Below are 19,651 nucleotides of genomic sequence, written 5' to 3' on the forward strand. Positions count from 1 at the left end.
CTTTGATAAAAAGTCCCTCTGTCTTAATGCATAGAGGTGAATGGGATACATGATAAAACTAAATTAGTTTGCGTTATGAAAGATAGCATTGCAGGCATTCGAAACTATATTATCACACTAATGTTCAAGTGCTTTGGAAGGATATTTGATAAAAATCTTGAGACTTGCAATTCTTACATGGGTTAATCCTCACGGTGATTAATAACATTCACTACCAAAATAGGTTTGTTCGCACTGTTGATGTGATTTCTGAATTTCTCTTCTGGGTGAGTGTGTGTTGAAAGTATGTAGATAAATTATGTACTTGCACGTATGTGCAGAGATGTGGCTGTATTTGTTATGAGTGGTTCTAGACCTGAGTGTCAAGAAGGACAGCTTGAAATGTACATGTGGCTGACCAGGATATACTGCTGATGGCTTGGTGACTGTGAACTTTTGTACTGAACTTTCTCTGCTGGCCTCCAAAGGAGATTTATGGCTGATGACCTTCTTCCTTGCAGCCGTGTCGGATCCCAGCAGCACGGTCCACAGACCTCAGCCGCTTCCTCCAAGCACTGTACACCAAAGCACTATTCCTTCCACCCCGGACAGCAGCTCTGCCTACTGCCTCTCCAGCACCAGGCATGGATTTTCCAGCTATACAGACAGCTTTGTGCCTCCGTCCGGGCCCTCCAACCCCATGAACCCCGCCATTGGCAATGGCCTTTCACCTCAGGTCAGTCCCGTGTTTCCAGACAGACGATTTGCTGTATACCAGAACCAAATAGTCAATTCCCCGAGGCAGTCATATAATGAATTGCCAAATTTAAACCATAATGTATTCTTTATACAAGCCACATGATTTCAGTTTTCTAGTTTCCTTTCTCTCCACCCTTCCTACGGGCTGTATCAAAAGTTGTAGCTTAGACTTAAAATCCAAGTGACTTTTAATGTAATCACAGAGATTTTATGTTATACTTAGTTGTCAAGGCATTCATCTTCTGCACTCCTTGTTCAGGGTTTTGGGTAAGAGGTTCACACACATTTCTTTTTTTTAATGGTATCTGGTCAGCTGATAGGGTTGTGAGCAAGAACACTTAATAAGAAAACACCAAAGCTTTTATACGATATCTGGAGAAGAGGTTAACAAGTTGTGTGGAGAGAGACCCAGCTGATGACTACAGAACCCTAGGATAAATGAGTTATAAATGCACAGATTAGGAGAATTACTGCTCTTTGGGAATATATAGATATTTGAATGTTGTAATTGTTTTTCTAATTTGCATTGGACTATGAGCTTTTCTTGAGAGATTGTATTAATAAATTGCCTTGATAATTGCATGTCAGAGGGTTGGTTAAATTTCCTACATGTGGCATCTGTCTGAGGTTGACATTATTAGCAGTTGTTTAAATACAGATCACTTGATTTTATTAGAGAGCACTTGGCCCAGGTGTCGAGGAGAGCTGCCCGCTGAATTTGGAGAAATGTCACGAAGGGGTTGCAATCTATAATTGCAATCGAGCATCTCTTCAGGGCTGAGAGTGAGAGTTTTAACAGCTTTATCTTTTCTTAACCCCCTTTTTCCTCTTGGTGGTTAGAAAAACAGAGAGAAGCTCAGAATGACACAAATGAAAAGTGAAAAGACAATTATACTCAATTACACACTAATCACTGACTATCACTGCTGCCTAAACACCAAGAGGGCATTCTAATAGGCAGAAAATGAGATTTTAATGGCACAAAGGGTGGCCAAAATAACGACTCGTATATCTTCGCCTGCTTCGTTTTCTTCAACTTGTGGTCTGCGTCTTGGGAGTGGAGTTCCTGGGCCCTGCACAACGGTGATAACTCCGAGCAGCTGAGAAGTTCAAAGCCATTGGAGTTGAAAAGAATGAATAGCAAAGGCAATGAAATAAACATTTCTGCCTAAAGGCAAAAGTTCATAAATCCTTTTTTGTAACAGTGAATGTAATTAAGTTTCATAGATTCCTATAGCACATCCTGGGATAAAAAATAAGAGGTGGCTTTAAGCCTCAGCTGAAAAATAACAACATGAAAACAATGGACGTGCTTCCTACAGGACTTTAATACATTTAATTTCCAAGTGCTGGCATCTGTGAATGTGATTTTGCATGAAAATCATGGATTTATATTAATAGATTCATCTTTAAATGTCTGGATCTATAGCATAGAAGCTTCTTCCACAGTTTAGAAGTAACATCAGAAGTAGTTATCTCTGCAGTTTTATAAGTCATTTGGGGCCATAGAAGAGCTTTTTATGAACATGATTTAGTTGAAAGTTTGCATAAAAGTAAACTTCAACTCGAACCACTTCTGTAAGGTGAGACCCAGGATTCTCTTGGCATTTCTTAGTGTTCGAGCATAATAAAAATGATGACACGAACCTGTATTCTCTAAGTGAAGCTCCTAGTTTCTTGTATTATATAGATGTCTGCTCTTGTATGTTATAGGAAGTGTAAGTGTACTATACAGTGTTGTATAAGTGGAGGAGGTACTAGCACTTGACCTTGAAACTGTTAATCCTTGATTTCAAGAAGCCTGGCTATGATTCCAGAGTTGGCGGTAGGGTGGGAATCATTCCAATATCAAGCCATGGAAAATTCCACAGGCAGCTTCTTCTGTATTTCTTTACTATGCTCTTACACATTATGTTAACTCCTCACTTATTAAATTGCAAATATCCAGGACATTTCGCATTTCTACCATATATTTCCTCCTCAACCTACCACTAGGAACCCATGTTGTCTTAGTTCTTCTAGCATCTCCAGTGAGTTAGAAAAGAAACAAATAATATGAAGCTCCTCCTTATTTCCTTAGGCAAAGTTGGAGGAAAAAAGGCTGAGTGAATCAATATCTTGCCAGACATATTTACAAAACGATGGAACAGGAACATTAGGAGAGTTGGGAATTAAAACTCAGATTTCTATAGCCTTTAAGATTTACCATTTCTCAGGAATGCCTCTATTTAAGCAAGGTGGGGAGGTGTGCACTACCCTGGTTTTGATTGTTTGGCTTTATTAAAAATATTGTAAAGACAATTTGAAGAAAAGAGTCCACGTCTAACAGCTGGTTTACCTGTTAACTAAAGAAGAGAGTAAAGAAAGGGTGGTCATGGCTTAGTCTTTTTGCTTGCTATAGAGAAGTGCTTATTAATATACTGGATCATATAATATTAAAAATGGAACTAAACCTGCGACTGCCATTTCTCCTCTTCTCCTCCAACTTTTCCACTTCCTCTGTCTCTATCTGGATGTCTAATATACAGACAAATCAACTGAGGCTCAGAGAGCTTGTGGTCACAGCGCTAATAGTGAGAGAGCTGGGACTGGACAGAGGATTCCCAGCTCCTACTCTCGAGTCTCATTCATGATAGCACCCAGTTGGGTGAAGAGGAGACAGGTTTCATAAAAAAATAGAGGCGGGGCTCTTATTCATATTTTAAAATCATTTTATACAAACTAGTTGTCTAAACTTTGGATTTGGGTTAATTAACACTCTTTTTGCTAATGCACTCTTTACATGCTTTTTTGCTTTACACATTTTTCTTATCAATCTTTTAACTTCCCCCAATAATAAAAAGTACTTCATGCTTATTGTAGAAAACGGAAAAAATTTTAAAAAGGTATCTCTAGAGTAGGAAAAGAATTCCCCTGGGGAGTCACTGTTAATATTTTTGCATATTGCCTTTCAGCTCTTTTTGGGTCTTATGCTTAAAATATATATATATATATATATATATATATATATATATATATATACATGTACACACACACATATATATATAATTGAGATAGTATGCATGTTCTATATTATATAATATGTAACTTTGCATCTTACGTATTCCCTGCCTTTACCCTTCATCATAGGTCTTTACCTACCTATTAATTTTTTTTTTTTTTTGCGATACGCGGGCCTCTCACTGTTGTGGCCTCTCCTGTTGTGGAGCACAGGCTCCGGACGTGCAGGCTCAGCGGCCATGGCTCACGGGCCCAGCCGCTCCGCGGCATGTGGGATCCTCCCAGACCGGGTCATGAACCCGTGTCCCCTGAAACGGCAGGCGGACTCTCGACCACTGCGCCGCCAGGGAAGCCCCATACCTATTAATTTAAATTGAATTGGAGCTAAAGTTTTTTGAGTCATTATGATCAATTCATTGTAAATCTCTTTAGTGGATGCTATTTTATTTGATTATTTTCTTAGTGTCATTGAAATTGATGTATTGTTTGCCATTCAGACTTGCATGAGTTAGAATGTATGTGAACTGTTGTAAAATCGGCTTTCTAGTTTCTTGTCAAAGAATTAATAGACACCATTATGATAAGCAAATTGTTTCTCTGTTTGTGTGAGGGAGGTAGTTGATTTTCCTTTGGGGTCTCTAACATATCTGCTCCCTTGAGCAAAGATTCTTTTAAAGCTTGGAATCAGGGACTTCCTTGGTGGTCCAGTGGGCAAGGCTCCGTGCTTTACTGCCCGGGCCGTGGGTTCGGGAAACGAAGATCTCTCATGACCTGCGACCTAAAAAAAAAAAAAAAAAAAAAAAAAAAGGTTGGAATCAGAGCCATTAGTCAAATGGTGTTTCTTAGATTCCCTCAGTGCTTTTCCCAGAGAAATTCTCAGCTTCGGGAGGGATGGGTGTGAAGCAGTGAATCAGGAAAAGGTTACACTGTCCAGCTGGTGGGATTAGAGTAGTAGTAGACTGACAGGCATCTATGACATTCTAAATCTCAGAATCCTGATGAAAACTTTTAGAAGCTTTGGTCATATCCTTCCTCAAATTGCTAAAAGCGTCTGTGTGTTACTGAATCGTTGGAAAAGTGTATCTTGTTCTGAGGGAATCCATAACTGTATCTGGGGAATATTCCCATTTTATTTATGGAAAAGCTGAGGCCAGCGCAACACAGCTAGAGTCACTGGCAGAGTTAAAATCCAAGTCTACCTCTCTTGCAGTTATTACTAGTTCTTTAATAAACCAAATTACACATTTCACTTGCTGAAGAAGCCTAATGTTGCAGAAAGTTTTCCATGGGCTCCGGCAGTGATATTCAACTCGATTTTCCTGCAGGAATCATCAAAAGCCTTCACAGATGGAGGGCTGGGCTTCACACTCCCTCAAAAGCTGGATTTGTCAGGGAACTTGAGATTCTCAGGGATGGGTGGGTTGGGACTAGGCTAATTCCCTTGAAATTTTCTACTGTCTCTGAATTTCTAGGACCATTTGAACTATATAACCCTTTCAGGAGATGAGGCTTTTATAATGAATGACAAAACACGATCTGAGAAGAAAACCATTCAACTCCCTCTACCCTGCAGTAGCACCCTCTTTTGAAAACTTGTGTTTTCTTGGTGTGGGAACACCACAGAAAGAGCAGAGGGAAATAGAGACCACGTATTTCCCCTCCAAACCCAGCTGGTGTGTTCCCAGCACCTTCCTGCATGTGCAGGAGAAAAAAAGGAATGCCGACTTGGAATACGGAGTGCCAAGGAAATACTACCATATGCTCATGCTCAAGACGTGAGACTAATTAACGTTTGGACCATGTTCTTCTAATTAACTTTCCTTTGCAAGAAACATTACCCTCACTGCTCCCCCCACCTCCAAAACACGCAGAGCCAAACCCCCAAAACAAGGCCAATTAAATGAACAAACTTATATCATTTCAACACCCCCCTACTCCTACAAACGCCACGGTTTCTGGTGACAGCTTCTAATGATTTTTTGAGTGAAATACAGTATCAGTGGGTTACACTAGGAAGTTATCTAGGAAGCTTTTTTTTTATTATTATGTAGTATACAAAAATGGGCCAACTTGGCTGCATTTAGGGTTCATCAACCATTGCAAATGATTCTTCGAATGTTTTGGGTTTGGTAAAACCTAAAACACATTTTGCCAAGCACTTTTCCTCCTTAATTTTTCAAACTGTGTATTTTAGGGAAAATTGGGTCCATATGGTTTTGATTCATTTACTCTTATATCATTGACATTTTTTTTTTCCTACGGAGCCATTTGATATCCAAGAAGCTTTCTGAGCCTTTCCTACGTTCATTTTAAGCATTTTCCTCCTTAAAAAGAGGAAGTCCTCTTTGTAACCTCAGAGGCTATAAATTTTGAGTACTCTCTCAATTCAGCAATACTTAAAAATACATTTGGTATAAATCTGGATTATTATGAACACATTTTATGCTTAGGACAGATGGGCAGATTTTTGTTTCTGGTTTATGAGTGAAACCAATGATAAAATAAGAAAATAGGCTTAAATTACAAAAAAAAGTTTTGTTATAGACAACTTTTAACTGTTATTAATAAATCCCCACAGTAAGATCTATGCTCAGAGGCCTCATTTCAAATTTTAGCCAGGTCTTGTGTAAGATGTAATTGAATAACTAGTACACCTGTCCTATTTCATGGATAATGTACTGAGGAAAGAAAAAATTCTCATAAAGATTTGTGTACCAGGCTTAAACATGCCTGAATGTTTGCTCACCACTCAGCACCTCAGGAACAAAGAGCAGGTCTGCAGATCTCATCAAGTTTATCGGCCATTCATCTGTTAAGTCTGGTTGAATCATCACAGCTTTGTGGGGATGAGATACTGCCTCTGAAACAGACCCAAGAAAGAGCAGATATATCTTTACACTAAGGAGATTGTGGTTAATGGTGGAAGACGTCAGGATAAACTTTTGTTCTTATTCACATTTTATAAAAGAAAAATTTAACTCCATCACCCATCCAGTTACTTTTAAAGAATAATATTAAAATTGAGATTATCAGTGTGTAATGTATGTAAATTGCATATTTGGTGTCAGCTACGCTTATTAGGCAGCTTCTCCATTTCATGCATATATGTATTAGACTGTCGTGGTTCCATTTCAAATCAGATTTCAATTGCTCAGCACAGTTTCTTTTGACAAACATTTGTTACTCCTGAAACTTACTGGGGAGAAGCATTTAAGCATTAATATGTGTACACAGAACTCAAGACTGCTTTTGATTTTGCTTGTCATTTCCTGGACCACAGTGTTCACAATTATCTCAAGTTCCTTAGCTGCAAGGCAAGATGAACGATCTTTGTCCATCGAAGGTGTGCGGTTTACTACACATCAGTTTGTTATGCGAATGGGGTATAGTCATTAAGAATGGTTGTGATGGGTACTTTTCTGTTTTGTATAGAGAGAATATCCTTTTCACTGTGGTATAGCAATTCCTTGGTCTTCTTTAGTACTGTTGATACATGTAAAAGCAGTAAGATTTACCCTGATGGCAGGGCCAGCTCCTGTTTCAGGAGGGCTATTTTTCTGGACATTTTGGGCACACATCCAGAAAAGCTACTTGATGCCAGGCCATTTGTTTTGTCCATTTCACACACAGGTTGCAGATCCTGTGCCCTCAACCTATCTTTATCATGGTGAAGAACCAGACAAACAGGTGGCCTGCCACCAACTCATTTCCAAACAAAGGCACTACCTCTTTACAATTTCCAGAAATTCATCTGTGGAAGAAAAAGGAGTGCTTTTGATTAAAGAGATTGATTGGGTGTCAAACAAAACTTGGACAGAGAGACATTCTGTACAAAAGTGGCAGCCTCTCCGAAGCTTCAGCCTCTTTCTGTTTCATTTCTAAAGCAATTCATGAGCTCAAAACCAGGGCTGCAGAAGCCTTTTTACATGTTTATAAAGGCTCAAGGATGTTTATGATCATAAATAAGCCCATTTCAGCTACACCAGAGTAACCACTGGCCATTTGCATGTTTCCATTCCGCCATATTAGGTTTTCAAGATATTCTGCTTGGTGGTGAAAACATTGCTGCTAATCCATTTGTTGAATCAGTGCAGGCTGTAATTGACCTGGTGCCTTTGGTTTTTCTCCGAAGGCTGTGGTTGCTACCCTTAAAGAGCTTGAGGAGAGCCCTGGTTTATGTCAGCTCTAGCCACAGCCTCTTGGGTTAGTTGGAGAATTGTGAGAGAAACAAGTACTTGGCCAAAATCTCTTTTTTAAAGAAAAGGAGGGAGCAGCAGCCACCAGTGACTGAATCTTACATCACGTCACTGAATTGAGCCACAAGAAAACCTTTCTTGCTGAATTAAAATTTTTTTGTGAATTAAATTGATTTAAGTAGAAATTCCATCAGCTACTTTCTCTTGTACATTGGACAAAAAATGTAACAACCCCAAGGTATTTAGGCCCATTTGAATTCCTTTAGCCATTGAAGAGAAAAAATTGAGTGTGATTGCTTGGTCCATAACTAAGCTACCGGAATAAAAAGTTTTTCTTTTTCGTCAGTAAAACATAGGAAAGCCGTGCTGAATTCTAGTGTGAGGCCAATGGTCTGAATCAACCCTTTATATGTGGTTGGAATGCAATGTAAAGCTTTTAATTTATTACTGCATTTGCAAAATGGCAATATCTATAGAAATCTCAATACTTGCATATTTATTCAATTAGAGGCTGAATGTGTGCTTTGTACTGCAGACACAGAAGACTGGATTCAGTCATTAGTTGTACACTATTTTTTTTTTTTTTAAAGAATCTGTCTCTGCAAAACAGTCTGGGTCTCATCAGAGGTGTATATTTTTCAATGTATAGTGTAATATTTTAAAATTCCTCTTGACATTTAGCTAGAGTTCAGTAAACTAGAGTTTCTGAGTTTAGTGATTGTATTGTCTCTGCTGATCAATGGAAAAGATGGTAAATTGGGAGACCCTTTGAGATGGTGCATTTTGTAGAATCAAAGGGTTGTGTTTCTACCTTGCAGGGAATATTTCGGAGCTGTGAGATGACTGGGCAGGCTGTCCTCAGCACTGAACTAATGAAGGATGCAGGCATTATTTAAAGAAATAACCATCTTTTCCCCCTCCACAAAATACTGATGTCTCATTTTGGGCAGCTTGCATTACAAAATCTAGTTAAACAGTTGCCGATTAAAAAAACCCTCTATATCACTTCTTGGCCTTTTGGCTAAGATCAAGTGTAAAAACCCTCTAAAGAGCTGACCCTCTATATATAAGATGCCAAGGGAAAATTTCTAGTTCAGTATGAACCCTTCTATGACACTTGTAGGCAATATTTCTTGTTTTAGTCTCTATTGATGCCACATTAGTGTGTTTATACCTTGTTAAAATACATACCACACTGTATTATAGCATATCCATCCCCCTTTGGACCATGAGCTTCTAGAGGCATGATACTAGGTCATAATCAGCCTTGAACACCCAGAAACCAAACAGTGTCTCATAATAAAGACTTGTTCCCCAAAGTGGGCTCTTTGGAATAGTGGTTTGGAGAAAAAGGATTTTGAGTCAACGATTTGGTAAATATTTCAAATTATATCCCTTTACCTTTCAGAGTCCCAGTGCACATTAGCCTACTAAAGGTTCTGACAAGTCTTGCAGTATAGAAACATGTTTGTTTAACTCAGTGTTCTCTAATTTAACTGGGGATCCCTTTTGTTGAGTATCAGACTACCAAGTTTTGAGGAACATTTCCTAGGAAGTGCTGGATGAAAAAGATGGGTAGAGACCCAACTCATGATTTGTCCATTTCTAGAATTGTTCTTTAATTTTTTTTCACTAGTGAATATTTCTTCTATTTAATGTCTGATGTTATCTCCTGCTTCAATACATTGTCACCCTCTGCAAGTGACCTTAGCAGGAAAAAGAGTAATTTTAAAGAAGAAGCTATAAACTGCTTAATAATGTTAAGATAGGCAGAAAAAGGGAGTAAAAACAGAGAGAATTCCTGTTTAGTGAACTGACGGCCATGTGGGTATAACTCATTGATCTAAGCAGGATCCCCAAAGTCAAAAGCACTAGATTCCAGTACTTAACTCACTAGCTGTGTGTCTTCAGGCAAGGTGCTTAAACTATCTCAGCTTCTGTTTCATCCTCCTGTTAAACTTGGGAGATATTGAAAAAGAGTCACCCTATAGAGCTACGCAGAGAAACACAGTACTTAAAAGGATTAAATGCATTTTTTTGGATTAAACGCATTTTGATAAAGTGATAATACCGTTTGTTGCAACATATCTCTCATTATTGTTTGCTGAAAAATAATCACGCAGGCATCTGACAAAAAAACATACTTTTCTTTGTCCCTGATGAATAAGACAAATGTGGAAGCTGAATACCATCAAAGGAAAAGCAGTTTCTTGGTGGACTGGAGTATTTTAAGGTATTCTACTCAGACAGTTTAAAGACCTAAGGACACATATTGGTGTCCATTCAGAATGCAGTCATTGTAATGCTCTTGGGATATGATACTCCCCAGAAATACAATGTACAAAAATTGGTTTTGTTTGAGTAATTCAGATCACAATAACATGAGAACCCACTACAACAAAAAGAAGAGGCAACCATCCTTCATTCCATGGGGCTAAGAGTAGGGAGGGGACAGGGTTGTCCTATTGTTTCCTATTCTTGTTTTGATTTATTGAAATGTAATTTTTAAAATTTATTTATTTATTTATTTACTTACTTACTTATTTATTTTTGGCTGCATTGGGTCTTCGTTGCTGCACGTGGGCTTTCTCTAGTTGTGGTGAGCGGGGGGCTACTCTTCGTTGCGGTGCGCGGGCTTCTCACTGCAGTGGCTTCTCTTGGTGCAGAGCACGGGCTCTAGGTGCACGGGCTTCAGTAGTGTGGCGCACGGGCTTCAGTAGTGTGGCACACAGGCTTCAGTAGTTGTGGCTCACGGGCTTAGTTGCTCCGCGGCATGTGGGATCTTCCCGGACCAGGGCTCGAACCCACGTCCCCTGCATTGGCAGGCAGATTCTTAATCAGTGTACCACCAGGGAAGCCGCTCGAAATATAATATTGACATGAACTCATTTTTTAAAAATCTACAGTCTAGCTTTTATGATACTAGATACCTCAAAGGCAGGAGAATCTTATGAACGCTATACTTCTCTCTCACCAGCAAAAGAGAAAGGTAGCTAAAACAACAGGTGCAATAGCAAGGTTTTAGAAAGTAAGGGGCAATCTAAGTAATTTTGATTTAACTGATTGGGGAGTATTCCTTTTATCACTAAATTACAAAGACTCTATTTTGTCAAGATCTGTAGGAGCAGATTTAATTTCTGTAGGTCAAAGAACTATGTATATGGCCTCACTGTGGGTCCTGGATGTTGCCAGCTACTTCAAGTTGCCTGGGAATAGGAGACATAGCCACTGCCCAATTTATGATCAAGAACACAAGTAAGTTTTCAGGTGGAAAAGCACTGCAACATCTTTATTGGTCCAGTGTCCCTGGAGTTGGGAAGGTGGGGAATTAAAGTAGGTAGGACTTTAGCTTACTGGAATAGTAGCTTCTGGTTCTTAGAAGGCTGCATTCTCAGATGTTGTCCCATATGTATAGAGTTGTTACAAATTTCCATGCATCTTAAATGAAAGCTTATTCTGCCTTAACACAAAACCTGTGAAACAGGGCAGAAAACACTTCCTGAAGGGTAAGTTCATTCTCAGACTTTTGCAAGGCTGTGCACTGCTTTCCCATAGTTAATAGAAACAATTTTCCTGATATCTACTCGTTAAATCAGTACCACTTGATCTTCTCAGTTGGCTCTTTTCTCTGTCCTGAGGACTTATCTTCCTTCACATGAAGAGAAGTGTAGGGAAGTTTCTCTTCTGTAATCTTCAGGCGTTTAGTAGATGGAGTCTTAGGCCATGGACTTCGGGCAGCCACAGAAATATTTGCCTGCATCACACATGAATCACACATGCATCACACATGATCTGGAAGAAAGAAGAAATTTCACTGTTGAGCCAGGCAAATTTTTCCTCCCTCAGTAGCCTGGAATGTCTGCCCTCCACACAGTTGTAGTACTGGGTGGAAGGGGAAGTTTTTGGGGAGTGAAGATACAGTGTAGCCCAGCACCCCTATGCTTCAGAGGGGCAGTGTGGAGGTCCTTCTTTCTAAAAGGTAACGTGGACACCTAGGTAAAGTTCTGCGTGAATCTCAGACAGAACTGGGCAGTTAAGATTCAGCAAGGTGTGCATTTACGAATGGTTATTAGGTGAATCAGCCCTGGATTTTCTTGAATGCAGGCTTAGCTTATGGGCAATTAGAGATAAAGTTTTAAACACCATCTCACTGAAGTACTGTGGGATGCCCAAGTGTAGAGCTTTTCCCTTTCTATATTTGGAATCCTAGGTCTCAAGAGGTCAATTAATATTTAGCAAACGGGTCCAGAAGTAGTCATAAAATTAAACCGAGATATATGCTTAATTTTCTACAGTCATGTTTTTGAAATGGTGATAGGTTTGAGTGCTTACTCTTTAGAGGGCTGCTGTTGTTTCCTGAAATGAGAAGAGTTAACAGCAGGTAATGTCATTCCTCTCAGAAAGAGTTTGAGACTCTCTGTGTTAAGTGATGAATGAGGGTATCTGACCCACATCTGTTTTACATTAGAATGGAACATTGCCCTGACATCGTTAGGAGCATTTGTCAAGATTCCCTGGACAGAGCTTCTGTAAATTACATGCTGCAAATGTGTCAGGGTCAGATAAGAGGATATCATTAACTCCCCCAAGTTTACTCAGGGCTCTGTCAGTCCATCTTAACATGCTAACAGCCAACAATTTTCCTTGAGCCGTTTTGCTATATTTTTCATTCATAGAAGAAAAAATATGTATGCTACACCCTACCCTCCTAATATCACACATGTTCTTTTCTCATAAATCATATTAATTGTAGACATGGTCACAAAGCATATTAAATGCAGGCATGCGTAAATGAATTAAAACATATGAGAATTTTATTACAGCCCATGGTGGGTCCAACATAGTCAAATACAAACTGTATTAACCATACTTTTTCATTTAGGTGAAATGAGCTTTTTCTTAATGGGCTTTATTTTATTGATAATAGATGGACACAATATGATTGTTCATCATTGTCTAGAAGTAAACTCTGTATGTGTATATGTATATATGTCTCTTGCAAGCCATTTCTATGCTAATTTTTTTGCCTAGATTTATATTTTAGTCATCAGTCTCTAAAGAATATTGCTATCCATTTGACAGCTTAGGTCTATTGAGAAATAGGTATTCTAAAGAATCAATAAAGTAAAAGTCATTCTGTAACTTGTCACAGAGCTGGAGATTAAAGCACATATAACACTTAGAGTTTAACTGAGAAGGTACTCACTGTGCTCTTTACAAATAAAACTTGGAAATATATGTACCATATGAACCACACTTGTCTGACACACATACTTTTTCATCATGTGTGAAACATAGCTACTTTAAAATGTTAGCTAAGGTTTAAAATAAAAAATAAGCTGGACATTTTACATGCACTGGTTTTCTATCTGGTTAGGTAAAGGTCAGCCATGCCCTTCCCGTAACTCTGGGTGGGTGAGAAGGTCACCATCCTTACCTTGCTAGAAACTTCTGCCTTCAGGCAACTTCCCTCTTACAGCTTTCAAACAGACAGGGCCAAAAAATCTAATTATTTAGATGCTAATCAACTGCAGGATAATTCCCAAGGCATTTGAATCTGAAGACAACATTTTCAGGAAAATCTCTGCTGTTCAAGTTTAGGGTTAGTTACAGCCTCAAAGATACAGTCGCTGATATTTAAGCATAACATAACTCCAGTAGTACCCGTATCGGAAAAAAACACTTGCATAAACATTTGAATTTTTTGTTTGGTTGTGGGAATAAATTAGATCCAAATTTTAAAAGTGTATAATCATTAGCCTTTTGAGAAAAGTGTAGAAGCTATAAAAAACCCCCTTTATGTCATACAAAGCTGTAATTCACAGTGGTTTTCTAAAATGCAACTAAATGTGTATTATTAAATGTTAAATCAGAAAAGCATCTGATTACTTAAGAGCAAAAACGTAAATAAAGACATGAACCAGGATTCCTGCTAAGGAAAAAAAAGAAGCGCCTAGACGTACACCATAATTTGCTAAATCATTTTAGATTTCTGATAAGCTCTGAGTACTTTCAACTGATGGCAAAATCATAACACTTAAGCCAAGACGGATATTTTCCAGACACATTGTTTTAAATGTAAATCTTAACTTGACTCATAGTTTTTTATCTTTTATATTTAATCTTACAATAGGAAAATTAATTCAAGAGAAATATGGCATGAAGCAATTGTAAAGAGTTAGTTTTTCCTGAACCATATAATCTTCCAATCAAGATATAAACAACTTATTTGGAATTCTGAAACTTGAGAATGAGCTTAAAAAGATCTTCAATCAAGTCTCTAATAAAGGGAATGACTGAGGAACCAGCAGAAGTCCCAGTTCACTATTCTAAGGCTTGAATTTGTTTTTAAGGGTTAGCCATAAAACAATTTAGAAACGGTGTCTGGGAAATGTTTTGGAGGTAACAATTTACTGATATACTTAATAGATTTTTTTCCAGATGCCTCACCTAAGAGTTGTACTCAACTAAAAGTTAAAAAAAAAAAAATCCTCCTCCCACCTCCATTCCCAAGGAGACAGGACAGAGATCTTTATAAAAGGAAAACTTTTCTGGTTCATTGTAGTTCCTGGACTCATCTGACATTTAATAAGAATGTGATTGATGTTCAGTAGACAGAACTGATTAGCCCTGAGTCTATTTCTTTTCCTGTGAAATTGTTTGTGAAAACCAGGCAATTGTGTTTCTCCTACCTCAAATTAAAAAATAAAATAAAATCAGGCAAAAATGCCAGCCCTGTAATAGAAATAGCTTATTAATGGCTTATGAGGAAAAATCCTCCACTTTGCAACCAATGGAGATTTTATTTTAGGCTTTGAATTACAAATTGCTGTAGGAAAAGCTTATATGAAAGAGATCCTGACAATATTCTTAAAAAGAAAATATGACTGGAAGACATTCCATGACCATATTGGGGGAGTTCTAAGAAGTCTGTTTACCAACTTTGTGCAGCAGAAAGAAATTTCCATAGCTTCCCTTGAACCACATTAAATAGCAAAATTGCTTTTAAAGAAATGTACATAAAAATGTAATGGGACCCTTCCATAGAGATTTGAGGTTTTAAATTATGTTAGGGGAAAGTAATGCATGTTGTATTGATACAGTTATTTTTCTTTTCCAACACAGATTTCCTTTTTAATTTTTAAATAAGAAGCTGTTACAATGATGTACATTTCTCAAGTTTTCTCAGTGTGAAATATTGAAATAAATTGCGTTAGTTGTCATTATTCATTCATTTCCATTTCAGAGCAAATGTAGGGAAGTATTAGTGCCTCTTTTCCCATCCTCATCCAATTCTTGAGAAAGAAGTCATGATTACAATGTGTGACCATCACAGTGGAAAGAAAAACTCGTGGGAGAATATCTGTCTCTAAGCAAGATAACGGGTCTCTGGTCCTCTTTATTTCCTCACATTAGCTTCCGCAAGTATTGGGCTGCTGAGCTAAGGGCAATTGCTAAAGCAGGAGCTGTCACGAGCTTCCGGTGTGTGACAGTCATAATAGTGACACGAAGATCCATCAAGCATCCCTCTTATTCCATTCACACAGCAGCCATCCCTCCTGACTGGATCATGAGCTGGGATGTCTTTAGGACACTGTGCCCTGGCACCTTTAAGGAGTTATCTTTCTCTTGCCCTAGAATATAGCCTTGGCAGATGGTACTGTATGTTCTCCATCCTCCAACAAATATATTTCAAGGTCTTCCTGTCCTAAGGTATTTTCTAATTCAACGGCTGCAAAAAGTTGCTACGTGAACATCATCAGCTGAATTTTGCTTATAGGAAGGACTCATTTCTTCTCTTTTAGGATCTTCATGTTTTTTTCCTTCCATGGACAGAATTATTGCAGCCTGCAAAGTTATGCAAACAAGAAATATATGGCAGAGGATTAAAAAAAGTTTATCACAAAAATGTACATATAGCTCATGGGAGAGTGCTCATGTTTTTTTTGTTTGTTTGTTTTTGTTTTTGTTTTTTTTTTGCGGTACGCGGGCCTCTCACTGTTGCGGCCTCTCCCGTTGCGGAGCACAGGCTCCAGATGCGCAGGCTCAGCGGCCATGGCTCACGGGCCCAGCCGCTCCGCGGCATATGGGATCCTCCCAGACCGGGGCACGAACCCGTATCCCCTGCATCGGCAGGCGGACTCTCAACCACTGCGCCACCAGGGAGGCCCAATGCTCATGTTTTAAATAGAATTCTACTATTACTCTCCAACTGTGACTGTGTATAGAGTATTCCATTTCTTCCTTAAAGAGGTATACCATTAACAGAATTTCAAGTAAGTATCTTCATGAAGGATACTATTAAAAATATATTTCCTTTTTATCCAGTACCACTGGATATTTTTCTTTGAATTTATACAGTTACAAAGTTGCTTTTTCTAAGTACTTTTTTTTTTTTTTTTTTTTTTTTTTTTTTGCGGTATGCGGGCCTCTCAGTGTTGTGGCCTCTCCCGTTGCGGAGCACAGGCTCCGGACACACAGGCTCAGCGGCCATGGCTCACGGGCCCAGCCGCTCCGCGGCATGTGGGATCTTCCCGGACCGGGGCACGAACCTGCGTCCCCTGCATCGGCAGGCGGACTCTCAACCACTGCGCCACCAGGGAAGCCCTCTAAGTACTTTAAAAAAAAACTGAGCACAGATTATTTACACAGTAAAATATTTGTGCCCTGTGTCATAATACCCATTCATTAAAAATATCACATTTTTAATATTTTAATTTTCCTTGTCCATTCTTGCCCATTAGACCAGTACACAGGGAGGTACTCCTGATTTGAAAGGACTGTGTTTGGCACTGAACAACCTCTACTTTAAAGACTTCTCTTCTAATAGACATTCGTAATTTGGGCTGAAAGAAAATATTTAATAAATTAGTATATCAATTGACATTTATGAATTTTCCAAGTATATACTGCAAAATCATCTACATGAACTCAAAGAAAGGCAAAAAAGAAAAAAAATATATAGATGGAAGAACATTCAGGAAATAAATGCATTTGGGGCTATGTTCAGGTTTTTTAAATGAGAAAATGAAGTAATTAACTTACTGTAATCAGCAGCGTATGAGAGCCCCACGTTCTGGTGACTTTTCATCCTCCTTTAGCTGTGACTCCTATTCTTACTTTACTCTGTGACTCCTCACTTTCCCCTAATCCCCAAAAAAACAAAAGTATGCTCTGAAACATACGATTTTTTTTTTTTTGGAATATAAGTAATTTTTAGAGATTTTGAAAAATCTCAAGCTCAAGAAAATTTTGATCCCTTGGAATGTCTTTAAAAATGTGAGTAAGACTGTGTTGCTTTCCCCACACCAGCCCGCCTTCCCATCTGCTCACACAGAGAAGAACTCAAGTGAAAGGAAGACAAGGAAATGGAGAATAGAGACTTGCCGGGGTGGGATGGTGAGGAGAATCATGGCTTGTTAAAATGGAGGAAGAAAGGGTAATCCATAGAGGGTGGTGAACAGATTCTCTTCTGTTTTCTCTTTTTCTTTTTCTTTTTTTTTTTTTTGGTCTTTTGGGGCTAATTGAAGATGGATCAGTTTAAAGCTTTATTTCAAGAAGATTTTGTTTAGTTATGAGGATTATGCAAACCCTCCCCAAAGGGGATTGTGGCCTCACTGGTTTTGGAATCTAATTTAGGAAGCTTTCTGGAATGCGAGATTCATCCCTCCCTCCTGCCTTGCTGGTACGCCTCCATCCAGGATTCTGTGGCCTGAATTACCTTGGTGGATAACCCAAGACCTACAATCAGGGTTGAGTTTCATGACTGCCCTCTCATCTTGCTCTTATTTGTACACTTTAATCTCCATATGCTTCAAACGTCTTAAAATACAACAGGACTAGGATGGAAATATTGTGCCGTGGTGGGTCCCTGCATTGAAATACTTTGTAAGCAGGTGATGTTTTCTGGAAGCTCTTCACTCAGCAGTCGATTTCTTCTGCGATTGCTTTTTGAGTCCTGCCACTGACTTGCATGAAGTTGAGAAAAATCACTTCCTCTCTTGGGTGGCAGTTTTCCAGATGCAAAATTAATTATCTACTTGCTTCCATCACAAGGTGTTGTAAGGGTCAGCGAGCCTGTGTTTGTGAAACTTGTCACCATGCTAATCGGAAAGTTGTTCTGTTATCACAGTTTTGTTTTTGTAAAAGTTCGCTTGCTCTCCAGGGTTATTTAAAAAACCCAGTAGACTTTTTATAACATGTTTGCATTTCAGGCTTTTTTTTTTAACACTTCTTATGAAAATGTTAGTTTAGAGAAGAAATGAAAGGATTAGGTAATGGAGGCAGTTATTTGGAGAATCATTTACCATTCACTCATTCATTCAGTACCTAATATGTGCCAGCCCTCTGTTAGGTGCTGATGATATGAAAATCGGTAGATGACTCCCCTCAGAGCTCTCATAATTCAAAGTAGGTGACCAAGTACTAATTACACAGTAAGAGGGATGAGGAAAACGCAAGGGAATATCAGGGAGGGTGTACTAATTTCTAATTACTGAAGGATGGCCAAGATGGGGAGTGGAGATTTTGTGAGAGGGAACTCTATGAAAAAAGACATAGAGATCTCAAAATACACAAAAAGAATTTGATTTGGATTCAACTTAAAAACAATATAAGCAAATGCCTGTTTAAAATGACATGTGAAACTCCCAGTTGTGATACATGGTTAAACATTATTCAATACGAACAGATAGAATTTCTTCCTCCTTCCAACCTTCTGTCCCTGTGTCCCTCCTTCTTTGAATTTCCAGTATGATTTTATCACTAGGCGCACGGTGTCCTCTCTCTCCCACCCTCTCTCCTTCCTTCTTTTTCTTTTCCCTTCTTCCCCCACCCTCCTTCCCCTTTCCCCCTCTCCTTCTTTCTGAAACTGCAGTCAGATGTTATCACTGGGCATGATGTAATATCTCTGCCACTTTGAATGGAGGTCACCGTCTTTGGGACAGCTCTTTAACAGTAGATTTCCAAAGAAGTAAAACTTGGCCTTTTTCAGTTATCCTTTCAGCTACAGGCTAGGGTCTGGTCCTCCCTGCATTCTCACTTCTTCCTAATCTGCCTGTTTATTTTAGGTAATGGGACTCCTGACCAACCACGGTGGGGTACCCCATCAGCCCCAGACCGACTATGCGCTCTCGCCTCTCACTGGGGGCCTGGAACCTACCACGACGGTGTCGGCCAGCTGCAGTCAGAGACTAGACCATATGAAGAGCTTGGACAGTCTGCCAACCTCTCAGTCTTATTGTCCACCCACCTATAGCACCACGGGCTACAGTATGGACCCTGTCACAGGCTACCAATATGGGCAGTATGGACAAAGTAAGCCTTGGACTTTCTAGAGGGTAATTACTCCTGGAAGGGTGAAACACTTTAACTCTTCCTCGAGAAAGGGTAGCTGCCAGCATGATTAAGCCTTCCATCCTGGTATCAATTTTGTGGCAAAGCCAGCTGGTTGTTCCAGCAAGGGCTTCCCAGTATAATTATTTTCTTAACCAATGTCAGCAACATCTTGCGGTTATTAATTGCTGAGACGTGAAAGCTGATTGCCACTAGGTAAAACACAAGGGTTGGCCAAAATGAAATAACCTCTGGCATTAGAAACACATGTTCTTAATGAGGTCAGCTCAAGGATCGTATGGGGTATAATCCCAAGGACACAGAGTTCTGTCAAACTTGTCTTAGGAATAAAAATATTCGTCTCGATCCTTTGATACCTCGGT

The 19,651-nt window shown here is 39.1% G+C and overlaps 1 protein-coding gene across 3 annotated transcripts in view; it reads left to right on the forward strand.

Moving 5' to 3' along the window:
- Positions 1-19,651, forward strand: part of PAX3 (paired box 3) — a gene marked incomplete at both ends in the record, with an annotated part of 102,138 nt that overhangs the window by 82,141 nt on the left and 346 nt on the right. For 2 of the 3 annotated variants that reach the window (XM_079710568.1, XM_079710569.1), the window contains 2 exons: positions 501-715; positions 19,004-19,250. In XM_079710568.1, coding sequence (XP_079566694.1) covers positions 501-715; positions 19,004-19,250 — 462 coding nt within the window. The remainder of the gene's footprint in view (positions 1-500; positions 716-19,003; positions 19,251-19,651) is intronic. The other variant, XM_079710570.1, reaches the window with a different exon arrangement.

Source organism: Hyperoodon ampullatus (genome assembly GCF_949752795.1).
Source record: "Hyperoodon ampullatus genome assembly, chromosome: 8".
NCBI classification, from domain to species: domain Eukaryota; kingdom Metazoa; phylum Chordata; class Mammalia; order Artiodactyla; family Ziphiidae; genus Hyperoodon; species Hyperoodon ampullatus.